The following is an 18,026-nucleotide window of genomic DNA, read 5'->3' on the forward strand; positions in this document are numbered from 1 at the left end:
TCAGTTTGAGTCTGATGCCGTTGCTCCAGGGAACTCTATAAGAGTGTAAAGATTTAGAGAAGGTGCCAACATAAATTAGCAGTGGCAGTTTTCTCTGTATCAATGAAAATCGCAGGTCCAGTCCCTGTACCTTGTACATAATAGGCATTTAGTAAATGCTTACTGTGTTCGATTGACCCTCGCTCATTCCCTCTCCGCTCCTGGTACTTTTCTGAGGGTCCTGAATTTGTACTGGCAGTGCATGTATGGTAGGGAGCAGGTCCTAGGTGACAGCATCCAGAAAAGACTGAGGACCCAGGTGTCGCCGCACCCTCCAAAGGCATCATCATCTTCAGGAAGGCTCAAGGGATGGCTTGTATGCCTGCCTTGGTCTGTTGTGTCTGGATTCTCTCTCCGGCACTTATTTCATCCACCTTAGATGGCACTGTCATCCTCACCTAGATTTGATAGAAAACCTGCCCCACAGCCTTCATGACTTTCATACACTTCTCTCTTTTTTTTTTTCCTCTGCAGAAAAATAAAGTTAAACAAATAGACTGAGAAGCATTAAGCAGCAGGTAATAAATGGTCGTCCTGTCCTATGTACTCTGGTTGGGATAACCCTAAGCGCACACACTCTGCAAGCACTGGGTGTCACTGAGTGGAAAGTAGCTTTTTCTCTGCCCTCCTCAAAAAATGCTTCTTCTCAGGCACTGGGTTTCTCTCTGTACTTCCTAGTCTATGTGTTATGATCCCGGATCCACAGTCCCTTGAGCCTTTGGAGTGTCCTAGAAAGAGGCCCAGCAGAGGTCCTAAGCTCTGGCCAGCAGCAGAGTGGACCTGGAAGTTTACTCTGCTTTCTTGTGTGTTTAAACATTAAGCCCACTGTTTACCCCCGAATCAATGCATTTTTATACATCACATGTAAGGGACAACTTGTGGGTTACTTCCTCCGGAATCTCCTCGACCTTTTTTTATCACCTTGGATTCACTTGTGGTTGGTGTGAGTTCTGTTCTGCCTTCTTTGCTTCGCATCACTTCATAAAAGTCTTCCCTGATTTCTTCATGAATCTGAGCTCATTGTCATATTTCATTATATTAAACTCACCACAATTCACACCATAATTTCTTTAGCTGTTGCTCACTTGTTGAGCATTCAGGTCGTTTCCATTTTTTTTTTTTCAGTTATAAACTGATGTCACATATATCTTTGACCCCTTTTTTTCTTATTGATAACCAAGGATATGGTCCCAGTAGTGGGAGCATTGGGTCAAAGAGTTTGGTTGCTTCTGTAACCTTTATCGTTTGTCGCCAGAGTGATTTCTAGAAAGGTTTTCGTGATTTGCTGTTTACCAGCAAATGCGACCATAAGCTGTTTTTCCATGGCCGTGCCAGCATTGAGATTTTTTAATTAATTGTGCCAATTAGTGTTACATGGGTGCTATATAGCACCTCAAAGTTGTTTTAATTCACATTTCTTTTATTTTTTTTTATATATTCCCCAAATGTTTATTTACCATTTGTGTTTCCTCTTTGGAAAATTGTCCATAATCTTTTGGCTATTTGCCCATCAGAGATGTATTTTTATTCTTTTTGAATTCCTGATCTGTACCAGCAATTGGAGATACTGTTTTTCTCTCAGATAATAGAGAGGAACAGACCATTCAAGGCTGTTGGTTCTGATTGCCACTGGACAGCTAGATAACGTCATTTTCCTTTGCAGCAAGTATCATTTTAGCCATTTGGGTTCTTGCTCTTGCTTTCTGGTGGATCGTTCTTCCCTGTAACAACAAGGAGTACCTCATGGATGAAGATTGGGAAAGGCAAGGGGAAGAGGTCTAGGTCAGGGTTTGTGGATATGGGTTTAAAGATAAGGAATAAAAACAGAAAATTAGCTGAGCTAAGCTGTCCCACCCCCATTTTTTTTAGCCACAGTGGGATAAGCTCAGTTTTTCCTCTGTTTTGTTTTGTTTTTAAGAATACAAAAGCTAGAAAATATTATGTGTTTTCTTTCCTCTAGGATTTCTCTAGCCAAGTCTTGAATGTCTGTGTCAACCTCTCACTTGGGGGAAAGAACCCAACCAAATCCCAGCGTGACCTATGAGCCAGTGGATCCAGCAGGAGCACACTAGGGTAACGAGAGAGAGCACACCGCTCTTGAACGTGGCCCTAATGAATTGAGTGATCTCCATAGAGATTATGCCTAATATTTATATATATGTGTATATATGTACAGTATTTTTTAAAAGAGAGACTCTTCCCCTTCTCCCACTGACACTCCTATTTCTAAAGGCCTTTGGTACTCCTTGGCTTCAGAACCTTTCCTTGCCCACTTTGCTTAGCTGTCCTTTGCCACCGCTGTCATCGCCGAGGACAGACAGAGTTCATTCTGATGGAGTCTCAGTTTTAAGCAAGTGGCTACCTTTAATTGATTTTCCTGTGTCTGTTAACTTTTTACCTAACTTGTTTATAAGGAACTCTGCAAATTAAAAGATTGGTATGGAAGAGTCTCTGACTGCTGTGTGTGGATTGGGCGGGGGCGGGGGGGGGGGGGGGGGGGGCGGCGGGCGGGGGACGACGGGGGCGGGGTGGTGTTCTGGCCCAGACTGGTTGTTAAACACTCACATCCTGGCCAGGAGAAAGGAGTGCTTGCATTTAAGGTAGCACCATCTTTTTTTTTTTTCACAAGATGACAGTGGCCAATATTTACATAGATATCTAAAGCCTGCAAAGCACTTTACAGAAATTTATCCCAGCTGAGTTTCACAACCCCTTGAAGCAGGTACCACAGAGCTTATTGTCTCTATTTACCATAAGGAAACTGAGTCTGCCTGCAGCCACTGAATTTGAGCCAAGGTCTTCTGACTCTAGGCCCACCACTCTGCCACCATGCCATGGTGCCTTTCGGCAGTTCACATAAGAAATACTGGATTCTGTCTGTGACCGCAAAGTGAATATGAAAAATGCCTGATGGAAACCTAGTCCCGGAGCAGAAGAGGTGATCATCTCCACCCTCGCTCCCACAGCACTGAGCAGATCCTGTCCCTTCTGAGGAAGGACGTTGGCAAGAGAGCAGCCAGCCTGGGTTGGGGATGAGAGTGAATGAAAGAAACATGGGAGTGTTTAACCTAAAAGAGAGGACTTCAGGCAAACCTTCACAGCTGCTTTTAGAGAATCGGACGGCTTTTCTTTCATCTCCAAGAGGAGCTAAACTTGTTTCGTTTGACCCTAGAGGAGAGAACAGGGACCAGTGGGAAAACATTCCAGTGATGCAGGTTTATTTTTTACTTTAAGAGGAAAAGTTAGTATATATTTGGAATTGTTCAAAAGCTCATTGAGCTGCCTTGAGAGAAAGGGAGCCCCTCGTTGCTGTTTGTCCATTTTGGGGGGACATTACAGAGGAGATTCCTGCTGAGGGACTCATTGGCCTGGCTGCTCTCCCAGCCCTGAAATTTAATGAGACCCTGTAGTACAGATACTAAAAATATCCAGTATTGTCTTGCATGTTCTCAGGACTAGGGGGATTGACACAAGCTGTGGTCTTTCCTTGCTTGTGAGGGAGACAGGTAAGGATTGTTCATCTTTGCCTTGTCAGAAGGAGAAGCCCACAGAGGGAAGTGACCTGGCCAGGGTCACACAGCTAACGAATTGAGGAGCCCAGACTAAGAACCCACGTTTCTCAATTCCACTGTGGAAAGACTCTAGCACTTGAATTTGTCATCACCCTCTTTTGTCAATGTCCAGAAATGGAGGCTGAGTGTCTCTATCAGCTGCCTTTCTTGGGGATTAATTTCATCAAGGTGATGGAATTCATCCCCTGAGTCAAAATAAGATTTCTCCATTTTTTTTCTGGCTTTATCAAGAAGCATCCCTTAAGTGACTGCTTTATGCCAGGTAAGGAGGCTGCCAAGAGAAGCTTATCATCTACACTGTGTACATATAGACCTACCTATAAAATAGAAGGAAGATAATTTAGAAGGAAAGGCGCTAGTACTGCAATAGAAGGAAAGGAGACGGGAAGACTTCACCTAGAAGATGGTGCTTGAGTTGAGCCCAGTTTAAATCCAGGGATTCTGAAAGGTGGTGGTGAGGACTAAGTGCGTTTGTAACAGGAATTTTTTTCTTGCTTTCTCAGTGGGCATGTATGTGGAAGGAAGGGATAACAAGTGAGGACCTGAAAATTAAACTGAATTAGGGGAAAAAAATAATCCCAACTCTGACATTATCTGTGTGACCCTGGGCAAGATCCATAACCTCTGAGCCTCAGTTTTCTCATCTGTAAGAAAGGAATAATATTCAATGGTACCTACTTTTGCCAAAATTGTTGTGAGGCTCAAATTAAGTAATACATGTAAATCATATTGCAAAGTTTAAAGTATTAAAAAAAAACACGAAAGAACCTTTTTGTTAAGCATATTTCCTTCCTTAAGAAAAAGAAACTTTAACTAGGAACCAAGAGACCCAGGTTCCAGTTTCTTCTTCTCTGTTGACCTCGGTGGCCATGAGCTAGGTAGGTCATCTCCCCTCTCTGGACCTCCGTCCCCATCTGTAAAATGGGAATTCTTGATAATAACAACAGTAGCTAGCATTTACATGGTACTTTGAAGGTGGCAAAGTGCTTTACAAATATTTCATTTTGTCCTCACAACAATCCTGGGAAGTAGAAGCTGCTGTTATCCCCATTTTACAAGTAAGGAGACTGAGGCAGGCAGAATTGAAGTGACTCATTGATGAGAGTCTCCGATCTCACCTCTGCAACATCTCCCAAATACACCCCCCTTCTGTCCCCTGACACTACCACCACCTTCATGCAGGCCCTTATCACCTCATGCCTGGACTATCGCAATAGTTTGCTGGTGGGTCTGCCCTCTTCCAATCCTTCCTCCATTCAACCACTAAAATGATCTGGCAGATCCTACCCTCTCACCACCCTATTCAGTAAAATCCAGTGGCTCCCTGTGACCTCCAGGATCAAATACAAAATCCTCTGCCTGACATTCAAAGCCCTTCATAACCAAGCCTTTCCAGGCTGCCGTTTATACCTTACTCCCCAGCTTGTCCTTTTTGATCCAGTGACACTGGCCTCAAACAAGACACTCCATCTCCTGACCTTTTCTTTAGCTGTTCCCCATACCTGGAATGCTCTCCCTCCTTTGCTCTGAATACTGACCTCTCAGGAGTCCTTGAAGTCTTAACCAAAATCCCACCTTCTAAGGAAGCCTTCCCCAACCCCTCTTAATTTCCTTATGTTCATTTATCCTGTATATAGCTTGTTTGTATATGTTTGTTAGTTTGCATGTTGTCTCCCCCCTTGGACTGGGAGCTCCTTGAGGTCAGGTTGTGTCTTTTGCCTCTTCATATCCTTAGTTCTCAGCATGGCCCCTGGCACATAGTAGGTGCTTAATAATTGTTTGCCGATTGATTGCGGTCATATTTGAATTCAGGTCTTCCTGACTTCAGGTCCAGCACTATCTAGTGTGCCACCTAGCTTTTCTGTGTTCTGTCATGGATCTTTTTGGTAGGCCAGTGAAGACTTAGGGACACTCTTTTGGAATGTTTTTTTTTTTAATTTATAAAATTACAAGGGGAACCAATTGTTTTGAAATAATTATAAAAATATTTTAGAAAGCAAGTTCATAGATCCCCTTCCTCCAGGTTAAGAGCCCTTAAACGAGGCATTTTCTAAGGTCCCTCTCAGCTCTTGTGTTTTAGGGTGAATCTAAGAGAAACATGACACCATTTCCATTTCCTACCTTGTTTTATTTAACGTGAAACTTCTGTTTCTTACAAGCAAATGAGATAGCAAATAAAGATAGCTTCTTACTTGGAGGATGCTAGGGTGAGGGAGAGCCATAAGCCAGACAGAAATACTCAAGAAAAAGGACAGAAATTTGCCCACACACCCCCACCCCCTTCCCAACCTTTCCCCAGTTAATGTGATTAAGAAGCTTGGCGTTGCTGTGTACTGCTACAGAAAAACAGGAGTAGGATGTGGAATGAAGGGTCTTGGGTTGGAGAAGGGAAGTTGATCTGTTTGACTTGATTACATCTCCCCAAAACCCAAAATGTAGATTGTTTGGTACCTGCTCTGGAGGGCTGGCGGGGAGAGGGAGGATTCACTTCATCATGAGTCAAGGGAGCAGGTTGGTTGTCCCAACCCTGCCCCTTGTTCATAGGCTGGTGGTTCAATCTTGAGTACCAAGTTGAGGATCTAACCTGGGCCCCAGAGAAAGTGGGATTTGGGGTTTCTGACAAAAAGGGGCCAGGGAAGACAAGGAAAGGATCGACAGATTGGTGGGTCCTGGGGTTGGGTAAACTAATCAGAGCATTGAAGCGGCAGCCGTGCTGTTTGTAGGTCTGGAACTGTTTGATTAGCTGTTGCATTTCTTATTTCTCTTAGATCATTGCTGAGGGAAAGAAAGAGGTGAAATGTTAAGGCCTCACAAGTATCCAGGAAAGCCCCACCTCCCCCCACCCCTAGTGAGTACCCTCCACTTTCTCCCCCTCTTGATCAGTCTGGTTGTTTGGGGTCAGGGACAACTTCGCAGGAGTCTGAGGACACCAGCCTTTGTCCCCTAACCTACCTGCTTAGGAAGACCCAGTCCAGAGGAAAACAGCTCCTCACCTTCCAAGGGACCTGAAATTAGAGCAAGCAACTTGTTCCTTACTGACCCAGAATAGGAATAGACCTTCACCCTACCCTAAAGGAGGTCAAGGGAACCCAGGGGATAAAAAAAAGATCCTCAAACCTGTGGTAGTTCCATGCCTGCGTCCATCAGGACTGGGCATAGTAATGAGTGCTAGATAGATGGATGGACAGGGGAACAAAAGAGAGAGTGAGTGTGGGTGTGAATTAAAAAGACAAGATTGGCCATGCAATGGTGGTATGTTTAAGGGGACCTCCTACCCCCATACTATATGCTTACCACTGCAGTTACGGCGATGATGGCTCTTGGTGTGGGGGACCTCGGTGCCATTGGGGTAGACACACCAGCAAAAGCCAGTGCTGCCATGGCACTGAAGAGGCTCATAGTTGCCATTCTCGTCGCACTTGGGGCAGAACATGCCCGGGTGGACGGGAGGAACACGGCTCGCCTCAAGCTGGCACTTGGTCAGAACTGAAGCAATAGGTTTGGGAGACACACGGTGAGCTAGCTCAAGTGCCCACATAGGGCCCCTGCCTCAAGTTCTACAGACTGGAGATTAAGCTTCTCACTAGGGCCACGTGATGCATTCACTAAGCAGAGCCCAGATTATGATTGCCCAGAACCTTCCAGACTAGGATCTAATTGGCATCTATTACATGGATGAGGAAATAGGCTAAGAGCAGCCCAGTGACTACAGAAAGAGAAGGTGAGTGGTAGGATTTTGAACTCTAACTCTTCTCTGGAAATAATAGGATTGCAGACCTGAAAGGGACCAGAAAGTGCCTCCAGCCTGATCATCTCTACAAAATGGTCCCCACCAAGTATACTTGATATAAATCTGAATAGAGAAAATGCATTTGATTCTCCAGAGCAGACCACATCTTCAGCTACACAACCAACAGAGCAGAACAGAGACTCAAGAGGCCATCATGTTCTACGATAGTCTAGCCAGCAGAGCAAAAAACATCCTTAGAGGCTCATCTCCCAAAAAGGTGCCTGTGTTTTAAGAGTGTTCAATGACTGTAAACATCAAGTGAAGCATAAAACAGGGAAACATATACTCAAGTGACAAAGACCCACGTGCCTGCTTTCTCATCTCTTGGTAATGTATTGACGCTCAACTACGTCCATAACAGTGATATCCTTGGTGGAGAGTTGTGATATGAAAGACGAATTAGACTTTCTGCTTGGCTCCAAAGAACATAAGAGTAAAGATGGAAGTTGCTAAGAGTCAAGTGTTGGGAAAACTACCAGTTATCTTTCCAAAAGTGGAATGGACTGTCTGGTGATAGTGGGTTCCCCCTTACTAGAGATCTTCAAGAAAAGAATGGATGATCATTTGCGGGGAAATTTGTAGAGCGGCTTCTTACACTGTACAGGGCTTCCAAGGTCCCCTCCAACTCTCTGATTTCCTGTGATAGTCCAATTTCTTCATTTTATAACCCCTTACTTTTCAATGTCATGATGGTGATTAAGTCTCCCTGTTTTACAGAACAGAACCCAAAACCCAGAAAGGAAAAGGCCATAGAAGAACCAGCCTGGCAATAGACTACCTTGCTTTCTTCATATCCCCAGGTTACAGCATAGGACATTGCACATAGTAGGCATTTAATAATGACTGAGTTCAATTAAACAGACCTAACACCTGCATGTAATAGACCCCTAGACTCGGAATCAGAAGGCCTCCTTTCGGATGTAGAAGGGATGGGAAATTAGAACTAAAGGTAGTGAGTTCTTCACTGGACATCTTTTAAGAGAAGACCGGATGGCCAATTATCAAGGATGTTGTGAAAGAAATTCCTCTTCGGACATGGATCAGACTTCTGAGACCCCTTCAAACTCCAAAATTCTATGGCCTGAATTGGAGTGACAGTAATGCTTACACCCCCTACTACCTCATGAAATGGTGAGCAAAGTGGTCTCTAAATTGCCAAGTGCTGTAGCCACATGAACCAGGAGAACTGAAGAATGTTAGAGTTGTAAGCATGGAATCAGGGGAAAAGCTCAGTCAACTGAACAATTAACAAGTTGGTGGAAATATGTGGGATCTCCCCCCACCCATCCCTCACTATACTGTAAGGGAAACCCCATTTACCTCTCAGTCCTCCCACTATCTTAATAACTGAGTCCATGGGCTGGGAAGAATTCACTTGTTAAATGTGTATATTGGGAACTGGGGGGCAAGGAAGGGAATGGGGTGTATGTGCAGTTCTAACTGAGGATGTTAGAAGAAGCTCCCAGAGGTTTCTTGCTAGGATTCCCTCAACCTCTTTCCTCTTAATACCTTTCTGAGAAGACTCAGTTTTTTCTTCAGGTTTGTTTTCGTTGGGCTTGCTCATCTCAAACAGAAGCCACTGTTGCATCCAGTTCTCAAAATCCTGGGATGTGGAGAGGGAGAACCACCTTTCAGTTCCACTCAGAGATTCAAAAGCCCCTTATATCATGCAATCCTACCTCAAGGGGAAGGTGGAGAGAGTGCTGGCTGGAATTGAGGGTGGGAGGTGGAGCAGGGATTTGATCAGAGGACAGGGAAATCATTTCTTTCTGGGTGGTGGAAAGAAATCCTCCATGGTCTGGTTTAGCCCTGTATAAAGCTGAATTTCTCTCCAGGTACCTTCTCCCCACTCCCCAGCCGTAGTTCTGAAGTGACAGGATAGGGGATCCCTCACCTTCCAGCTCCTGGTCTCCATGTTTTTCTTGAGATGTTTCATGTTCTCCTGAAAGCTCTTGGTCAGCTCAGGGAAAGACCTTTTGGGGTCAGACTGCTACAAGAAGCCAGGAAATCAGAGGGAAGGTTAAAAATAGGTTAGAGGGGACAGTGTCCCTCCTCTCTTCATTGCCTCATGCCTAGACTATTGAAATGGCCTTCTGCATAGTCTCCCTGCCTCAAGTCTTTCCCCACTCCAGTCCATCCTCCATCTGCCAAAGTGATCTTCCAAAAGTGAAGATCTGACCATGTCACACCTCTACCCAATAAACGCCCATGGTTCCCTATTACTTCCAGGATCAAATACAAAATCCTGTAGCTTTTAAAGCCCTTTACACCTGACCCCTTCCTACCTCTTCAGTCTTTTGGGGCTTTACTCTCCCACAAGTACCCTAGCCTTCTTGCAATTCCTTAAGCATGATACTCTCAGCTCTTGATTCCACAAATTTTCGTTAGCTTCACCCCATGCTTGGAACTCTCTCCTTCCACACCTTCACCTCCTGGCTTTCCCAGCTTCCTTCAAGGGTCAGCTAAAATCCCACATACAAGAAGGCTGTCAAAGTCCCCTTCTTTCTTTTGTGATTATCTCCCAGTTTGTACTGTACATGTCTTATTTGTATATAGTTGTTTGCACATTGTACTCCCCGTTAGACTGTGAACTGCTTGAGGGCAGGAACTGATTTTGCATTTCTTTGTACCCCTAGCATTTAGCACAGTGCATACAGCAGGCACTTAATAAATTCTTATTCACTTGACTTCTCTCCTCCAGTGCAGGAAGACCTGATCCACACTGGAGTAAAGTATAAACCCCTGATACTCAAAGTGATCCACAAAAGAGGAGTGAATAATGGAATTTGGGGATGAGAAGGTCAGTCCTCATAGGGAGGAATGGAACTAGGCCCCCAGCCTGGGTACTGTGCCTTCATAAGTAGGAGTAAAAGATGGGCTGATAATGGATCTCCTACCAGTAACAGGTACTTCACTTGGTCCTTGGTATTATTTCCAATCTTGGTCAAATCCTGTAATAGAAAAGGAAAAGCAGTAAGTCTAGGAATAAGGAGGAACTGAGAAACTGCTTGGAGATTGTTCTGACTCCTGGGGGTCTGCCAAAAGTTGGAAGGAGAAACAGTAGCCTCCCCCTTCTCACCACTAAAGGCAATGGAGCCTGTTAAATGTCCCTTGGGACAGTCCTCTGGATAGGTGCTAGGTCTCAGTCTCCTTGGACCCTCCTCCCACCCCCACTCAGGCATTCCCACAATAATCAGATAGTAATTGTAACCTCCCTAACCCTTCCCCCATCCCAGCCCCCAAATCCTCGTTGATCCAGCCTCTTCACCATCAATTCATCTGATCAAATCTTTCCTCCAAGGGGAGGTGGTGGGGGTGGGAGACTGGGAGCAATGTGAGGGCCTTACCATAGGTGGGAGGCTCTCGGGCTCCAGCTCCCTCATGAGCAGGGGTGTAGCCATTCGAAGTTTGTTCACTGGAATGGAGGCTGCAAGAGGAAGAGAGAGACTTGAGTCCTAGGAAGGGGCTCCAAGTCCTAGGTAGGGTCGGGAAATGGAGTTTGGCAGTCCCAGAAAGTACTCAGGTCCCAACCTCACAGGAGGGTGCTTTTCTCTGTTCATGACTTTGCATTCATTTCCCTAAGCCAGGGGTGGGGAACCTGCAGCCTCGAGGCCACATGTGGCCCTCCAGGTCCTCAAGTGTGGCCCTTTGGCTGAATCTTGGCCACACGTGGCCTTGAGGCCGCAGGTTCCCCACCCCTGCCCTAAGCTATTTACGGTAAGGGTGCAGGGGAGAGGGAAGGAAGAAAAGCAGACTCACGCTTAGGGAGCTTCATCTTCAGAGATTCAAGCTGTAGGTTCTGGGAAGTGACAGTAAGCTTGTCCAACCTCCCCTGCTGCTGGTACACAAAGTAGATGGTCGCACCTTGTCCAGCAATGAGCAGGGCCATCAGCACGGAGAAACCAGTGTAGAAGGCTCCCTGGTTGCAGGACCTGGTAGGACAGAGGGGATGCCGAACGAGGAGGAAGGGATTAGGGAAGAGATCAAGCAGGAGAGCACAACCCTGAATGCGGGAATCTAGTCCTGTCACCTCAAGGCTTGTTTCATCCTCTTCAGTGTGAAAAGGGTGACCTCATCCAGACATGTCGTGATTATCTGATCTTAAGGTCCTAGGTGGCCATCCTAGAATATGGACGGGGGTCTTTTACTTCTGTAGACCATTCTCTTCTCAGTCACTCGGCCAGGTGAAGAAAGGATAAACCCTGTCTAGCAGAGTGAGAAGAGAGGAGGAGGCAAGGCAGAGTACAGAGATGAAAGGGGGAATTCTACCCTCTTCAAAGGAGAAGGTAGAGGTATCCAAGTTAATGAGAAAAGGGAAGGAAATGGAGAGGGGAGGGCTGGAGAAGAGCCTACGATACTTAGAAAGGAGAAGTATGGGGAGGGGGAGACAGCTCTGTGAGGAACTGAAGTGCTCAAAGGAGGAAAGAGGAAAGAGGCAAAAGATAGTTCCTGCCCTCAAGAAGATTACAATCTAATGAGGGAGACAACATGCAAACAAATAAATACAGGATAATTAGGAAATAATTAATAGAGGTAAGGCACTGGAATTAAGAAGGGTTGGGGAAGACTTCCTGTAGAAGGTGGGACTAGATCTAGGTCCCTAACCATTTTTGTGTCATGGACCCCTTTGACAGTCTGGTAAAACCTTCTCAGAATAATATTTTTCAAATCATAAAATATAAATATATAGGATTACAGAAGAAACCAATTCTACTGAAATAGTTATCTATCTAAATCATATCTATCTACCCATCTATGTTTTTTAAAATGAGTTTACAGACTCCAGGTTAAGAACTCTTGGACCTGATGTTGTCTAAGGTACCTTGCAGCTCTGACATTCTGTGACTGGATTTGGGGGAAGGCTTGGAGATAAGTAGCAGGAGGAACCCAATCTCAGGAGGAACCACTGGCAACTTAAGGCTAGGAAGGCCATAAGAATTGAAACTATGGACAGTGCCAAAGACTGCTCTACACACAGTCCACCCTTCCCTGAACAAACAAGGAACTGGGTTCCCCACCCCAGAAGCTGGAAACACCTCAAATATAAAACAAAGCAAACTTTACTGTAGGAAATTCAGCAGGGAACCTAAGCATTGGAGCAAGGATTTGGCAAATGATGGGAATAGAGATAGACAACCTCCCTCTGTCAGCACAGAATTCTAAAACTTCAGACCGAGGAGGGATTTCAGAGTCAACTCATTTACTACTCACAAGACATGAAAGAAATGAAGAAAGGCAAAAACCAGTGCTTGCTCTTAAGGACCTCCCAGGTCATTTAGGCCAACTTTCCAACTAGTCTGGGGATATCTCCCCAACCTCTTTAGGATATATTATGGAGATTTTTGCTTTTGGAGGTGGCTCAAAATTACGAGGTCTTATGAATTATTATTAATTATTAATCATGCTGTTGCTAGTATAAAGCCAATATCCCCACTTCTACAAATCATGGTTACTTCTGCTTAACCTTCTGAGCTTCCCAACCCTTTTGGCTTCTTCAAAATCCCCATCTGCCTGGCTACAGCTGACATCATACCTATACCGATTCTCTGATTGACAAGCCACAGAAACGCTCAGATTATTTTGGGGTCACTGTCTAGTTTGGGAGTGCAGGATGCTGCCCCCTTTATCCACCTTATGGAAAAATGGGGCGGGGGGCAAAACTTCTCAAGGGTTAAAAAAAGGAAGGACTCAGGAGTTAAAAAAAAAAAGGAAGGAAGCCAGATACAGAATCTCTTCTCTTTCCCATCAGGCAAGCCTGTTAGTAACGGTCAGTTGTTGGCTGGCCAGCAAGTGTTTCACTTAAACACCTAGAACTCATGTGAGGGGGCCTAGGACTACACATGTATGTGGGTATATGTAAATGCACGTTTGTGAGCTGCTTAGGAGTCCATCCACTCTCCTCTGAAAGCATTTGTGGGAATCATCTTAGATGGTATACTGTGCTTTCCACCACCCCACCAATCCCTAGGAGGAGGATGTGAATGTTTCTTTCTCCATTCAAACATACTTTCACCCTCATTTTTGCTAGCAATAAAAAAAAATATGGTTTGCCTCGGTATAGCAAAGGATTTCAAATCAGAGGACTTGGGTTCAAATCCCCCCTCTCCTACATAATTGCTTTGTTAACCATTCAGCTTCCGTTTCTCCATCTGCAAAATGAGGTTGGATTGGGTTTGGATTCTGTTTCTAAATCTGTGACCCTAGATCTCTAAGGCCCCAAGTCCAAATCTTATGGGCCTTTGTGAGTCCTACACATGCCTTGGATTGTGGATATCATGCCTTAGGCTTCTGAGCAGCCCAGCCTCACCCTGGTCCTCAGCTTGACCAGGTTCCAAGGTTATCCAGCTCCAGGTCTCCCCCTAGAGGACCCAGTACAAAGTTTACTCTGGCAGCATCCCTGGATGGGAACTTCTCAGAAAACCTGTTTACCTAGCAACCCATGACATCATGAGTCAAATCTTGTTCTGATTTGTCTACCGGACTAATTTATGGGCAGCTGTCCGGCCTCAAGGTATTCATTTTAAAGGGGATTTGAAGGGGGAGAAACAAGCCTTGTAATGGAGGAAGGGAAGGAACCAAACTAGAGAAAAATCAGTCACTATTCATTCAGTGAATTTGGGTGAGGCTGAGGGAATGAATAGGCTCCCAGGGGTACCTTTAAACTGGGGGCAAATGTCTTACTTCTTTGCCTAGGTGAGTTCCATCAACAAGATTGCCACTGTTCTCCCTCTCTCCCCCAGTCCTAGTTGAACTACTGACTAATTTATTTCAAACAAGATGAGGTGGGAAGTATACAATTTGGCATCAGATGGCTTGGATCTGAATCCTGGCCCCACCACTGACTTCCCTTTGGCGCTCTGGCCAAATCACTGAACCTCTCTGGGCCTGTTTCCTTATCTGTAGAATGAGGATGCTATACATGACCTGTAAGTTACCTCCCAGCTCTAAAGCTATGGTCTTTTGATCCAAATCTAAACACGGTCCCACTATACAAGGCCCCCTAAATTCTGGTTTCCATGGGTATCTCCCCCAAATCCTTTACATGCTTCTTCCCTTCTAGTCAGGCTATTTTCCTCACTAGGACCTGAGCAGAATGTAAACTATCCTTCCTATCACCTAGTAAAACTTTTTTTTAACTTAATTTTTTTTTTGCAAAATATGTGTTGGTAAGGGTGTACAACGTCACCTAACTTGACCTTCTATCCACCTGCATAGGCTCTGAACACAATCTCTTGAGAGGCAAGGAAGATGTTTCTAGCTTGACTTCTAATCCAGCTTCCTTCCTTTGTCCACCCCGCCCCCCGCCCCGCGCCCCCCATTCTTGGTCCCTGGCTGTCTTTCAAACCCTCCCCCACGCCCCACCAACCCCACCCCCACCTCCCAAAAAAGGAAACCCAGACCGCTGAACCCAATAACCAATGAGCATTAGATTGGTTACTGACGTCATAAATTGCTGGTAGAACCATTTCTGAAAGGCTCCTGATTTCACAAATGATCTTAGAATATAAAGCAAACCTGCATTTTAAGTTAAAAATTTTTTTCTAAAAAGAATGTGCAACGTCTTCTCTGCACATTAATTTATAATACTGAATATAGATCACATTATAATTAATATGTAGGTGAATCTGAGTCCTCGCATTATAATTAGTTCTGAGCTCAGGCCAGGGAATCAGCAGACCTAAGTAATCCCATCCTTTCTCCTCTCTGGGTCTCAGTTTCCCTTCTGAAAAAGTGAAATTATGATGTCCAAAGACCCTCATAGCTCTAGTTCCGTCGTTTTTTAAAGTAAAGTAAGATGCGGGTGGGTTTTTTTTTTTTTCTAAATGCTATGTAACCTATTCCCTTCTTTAGGCAAACATTTATGTGGTTAAAAAAAACAATAGAAATTTGTTTTTCAATTTTTCTTCTTCATAGAACAAAAACAAATGTATACACCCCTCATTTATCCCTTATCTTGTTGAAAAAAAAAAAGCTTTAGCAGTTGGTAGATTAAAGATACGTGAGGATGGTTCGAGGCTGCACACAGATAGGAGGAAAGTGGTCATATGTTGAGCCTGGAAGAGACTCGAGGAGTCACCCTGGTGACCGTGGCTAGCGATCTTCCTTTCTGCATCCTGGCTCAAAATCATGGGGGACTTGCGTGACTTTAGCAGACTATCTGGTTACTTCATGCAAACTCAATATTCTGAGCTTCCCAAGCACGCCAACTCTTTTGGTGTCTTCAAAACCCCCATCTGCCTGGCTACAGATGACGTCATGCCTATCAACGTTTCTGATTGACTACCACAGAAACAGAGATTATTTGGGGGTCACTGTGTAAAAATGCTGGTTTGTGAGCGGGGGAATGAGGGTGGGGATTCTGTTCCTTTTATCTGTCTCCCGAAAAGAGCAACAGTACTTTTGTGGGATTAGAAGAATGAAAGAGGCCAAGATACAATGACCTGAGGATTATAGTCAGAATTAAGAGGGGGATGCCCCACAGCAGAGCTTGGCTTGAGGATTCTCGGCAACAGAAGGCAGTGAAGAGGGAAGAGGAAGGTGCTGGCTGGACTATTAGAAATGGAATTTTTTTTTTGGTGGGGGAGGGAGAAAGCACATTCCTCCCTTGGGAAGCCACATTAAGGAGCATCCTAAAAGAAAGTCCCCAGATAAATATCAGGTCCCCAGGGTTTGGGCCAAGAAAACACTGAGGGAGTCAGGGTTGGGGGTAAGAGGTGGGGAGTCCCCTGAGATTCAGAATGGAGTTAGACGCAAGATGGAAGTATTAATGGGTAAAGAGGAGCTTTCCCTTCTAGAAACCTGTAAAGTAAGAGTAACGCTTATATCCCCTGCCTCACGGAATAGTTGTGAAGAAAGCACTTTATGAACCTTAAATTGCTATTAGAAATGCGCACTATGGGCTTTACACCCAGGCACATTCAGTAATGGTGCACTTCTAACAAAGGAGTGGAAGGGCGACCATGTGAGCCCGGGTTCTGCTACTCACTACCTCACCTGTAGAGTGAAGGGATCAAGCTAGCCAAGTGCCCAGGCCCTCTCCAGCTCTAAATCTATGGTCCTTATGTCCCACCAACCCAAACTGTTTCTGAGACAAGGAAATAAGTAATAAGTGACTCTGAAAAGAGGAAGGGGAGGAGAAAACCTTAACAGAAAATCATCTGTTTTGAGTCCCAATTGAGAGCACCTCATATCCTTTTAACTGGCTCTGGTCCCTTGAACTCCCATTGATTAGGAGAAAATTAATTCTCTCTTTCCCTCCCTCCCCCCTCCCCCTCCATATAGCTAGCTATACAAACATATAGACATTTCAGGTTGGACATTTCCTACATCCCTTCCTACTCTGAGATTCTATAGAGAAAGATTGTTTTCTTTTCTTTTTTAAATTTCTGTACCGTTGTTGTCCTCCTGCGTTTCCTCCCAGCATGGGCTGCTGCTCATGGTTGGAGATGAGGTCTCGCTGGTCCTCCATGGTGTTTGCAGTTGGTTTACCCCTCACAGAGATTTCAGCTGCTGCTAGTCTGACTTGCTCTGTTCTGCTGGGTTCTCTGACCCTGCTACAGCCAGACCAGCCCTTGAAATTGATGCTGAAGAGGAATTTGATTCGTTCAGAGGGAAGGCCAACCCACCCAATTAGTAGAAGTGAAAGTCCAAGTTGGAAATACCCAACTCAGCTCTTGCCACCCCTCTCCCACTTCAGTGGACAAGGAGGAAGGGAAGTTCTTAGTTCAGGTGGGGAGTCCTGTCATCCCATTGGCTGAGCAGGCAGCATCACTTGCTTCTAGGCAGACCTTTATGAAGAGAGAGCTCTTTGGACCATTAGAAAAATAGAGATAAGGAAAAGCCAAGACTATTCCTGCTTCTAGACATAGCTCTAACTCAGGGAAAGGGAATATCTTTGGCTCCCACCGCTGAAATTTCTGGTAGGGACAGAAAGAGGTTAACATGTGACCATGAATTCCTTGTCTCCATAACTTAGTATCCTTTGTAAATGAAGGATTTCCCCCAGAGCATTTCTAAGATTTCTTCCATCTCTGACATTTAGCACATAAAGTATGTTTAATAAATACTTGACTGACAGACATTCTTCTGTATAGTTTCTTCTAGTTCTGACATTTTGTTCCAAGGTTTTTTCCAACTCTGATACTCTGTCCTCTAAGGTCCTTTCCATATCTGTTGTTCTGTGTTAGATGGACCTTTTAAACTCTAACAGTCAATGTTTCATGGTCCCTTCCAGATCCGGCATTCTAAAAATTGATAGAATTTAGAGATGAAGCAAGCTTGCAGATAATATAGCTCATCCCCCTCATTTTACAAAGGAAGAAACAGGCCTAGAGAAGGAAAGGGGTCATGCAGATAGGATTATGGCTGTAGAGCTAAAAGGGACCTTAGAAGTCATCTAGCCTAACAAGAGATGAGGAAATTAAGTCCTAAAGAGTTTCAGTGATTGGCCCAGGGTAACCCTGATAGTAAATAGTACAGCTAGGATTTGAATCCAGGTTCCGTAACTTGAAATCTACTGTTCTTGCTACTATGCATGCCATGTCTTGTGTCTCAACTAGGGAAATAGCCCCATTCTAAAAGCTCCCCTGGGAAGGAGAGATACATTGGCATAGAAATCCAAGGCC

At 44.8% G+C, this 18,026-nt stretch overlaps 2 protein-coding genes across 5 annotated transcripts in view; one reads left to right on the forward strand and one right to left on the reverse strand.

The window, feature by feature from the left end:
- Positions 1–2,478, forward strand: part of TCOF1 (treacle ribosome biogenesis factor 1) — a 79,072-nt gene extending 76,594 nt beyond the window's left edge. For all 4 annotated transcript variants that reach the window (XM_036751265.1, XM_036751263.1, XM_036751264.1 and 1 more), the window contains 2 exons: positions 514–557; positions 2,000–2,478. In XM_036751265.1, the coding sequence (XP_036607160.1) occupies positions 514–540 (27 nt within the window). In that variant the 3' untranslated portion in view covers positions 541–557; positions 2,000–2,478. The remainder of the gene's footprint in view (positions 1–513; positions 558–1,999) is intronic.
- Positions 2,479–5,718: 3,240 nt separating this feature from the next.
- On the reverse strand, positions 5,719–17,063 carry CD74 (CD74 molecule). The gene is made up of 9 exons (XM_036751282.1): positions 16,794–17,063; positions 11,161–11,333; positions 10,749–10,828; positions 10,299–10,352; positions 9,296–9,391; positions 8,911–9,004; positions 6,906–7,097; positions 6,564–6,616; positions 5,719–6,386 (listed from the first exon to the last, which is right to left on the reverse strand). The coding sequence occupies exons 1-9, from the start codon at positions 16,868–16,870 to the stop codon at positions 6,381–6,383; spliced, it is 825 nt and encodes a 274-aa protein (XP_036607177.1). The 5' UTR covers positions 16,871–17,063; the 3' UTR covers positions 5,719–6,380.
- Between the last annotated feature and the right edge of the window lie 963 nt (positions 17,064–18,026).

This window comes from Trichosurus vulpecula, chromosome 3 (genome assembly GCF_011100635.1).
Source record: "Trichosurus vulpecula isolate mTriVul1 chromosome 3, mTriVul1.pri, whole genome shotgun sequence".
Taxonomy (NCBI): Eukaryota; Metazoa; Chordata; class Mammalia; order Diprotodontia; family Phalangeridae; genus Trichosurus; species Trichosurus vulpecula.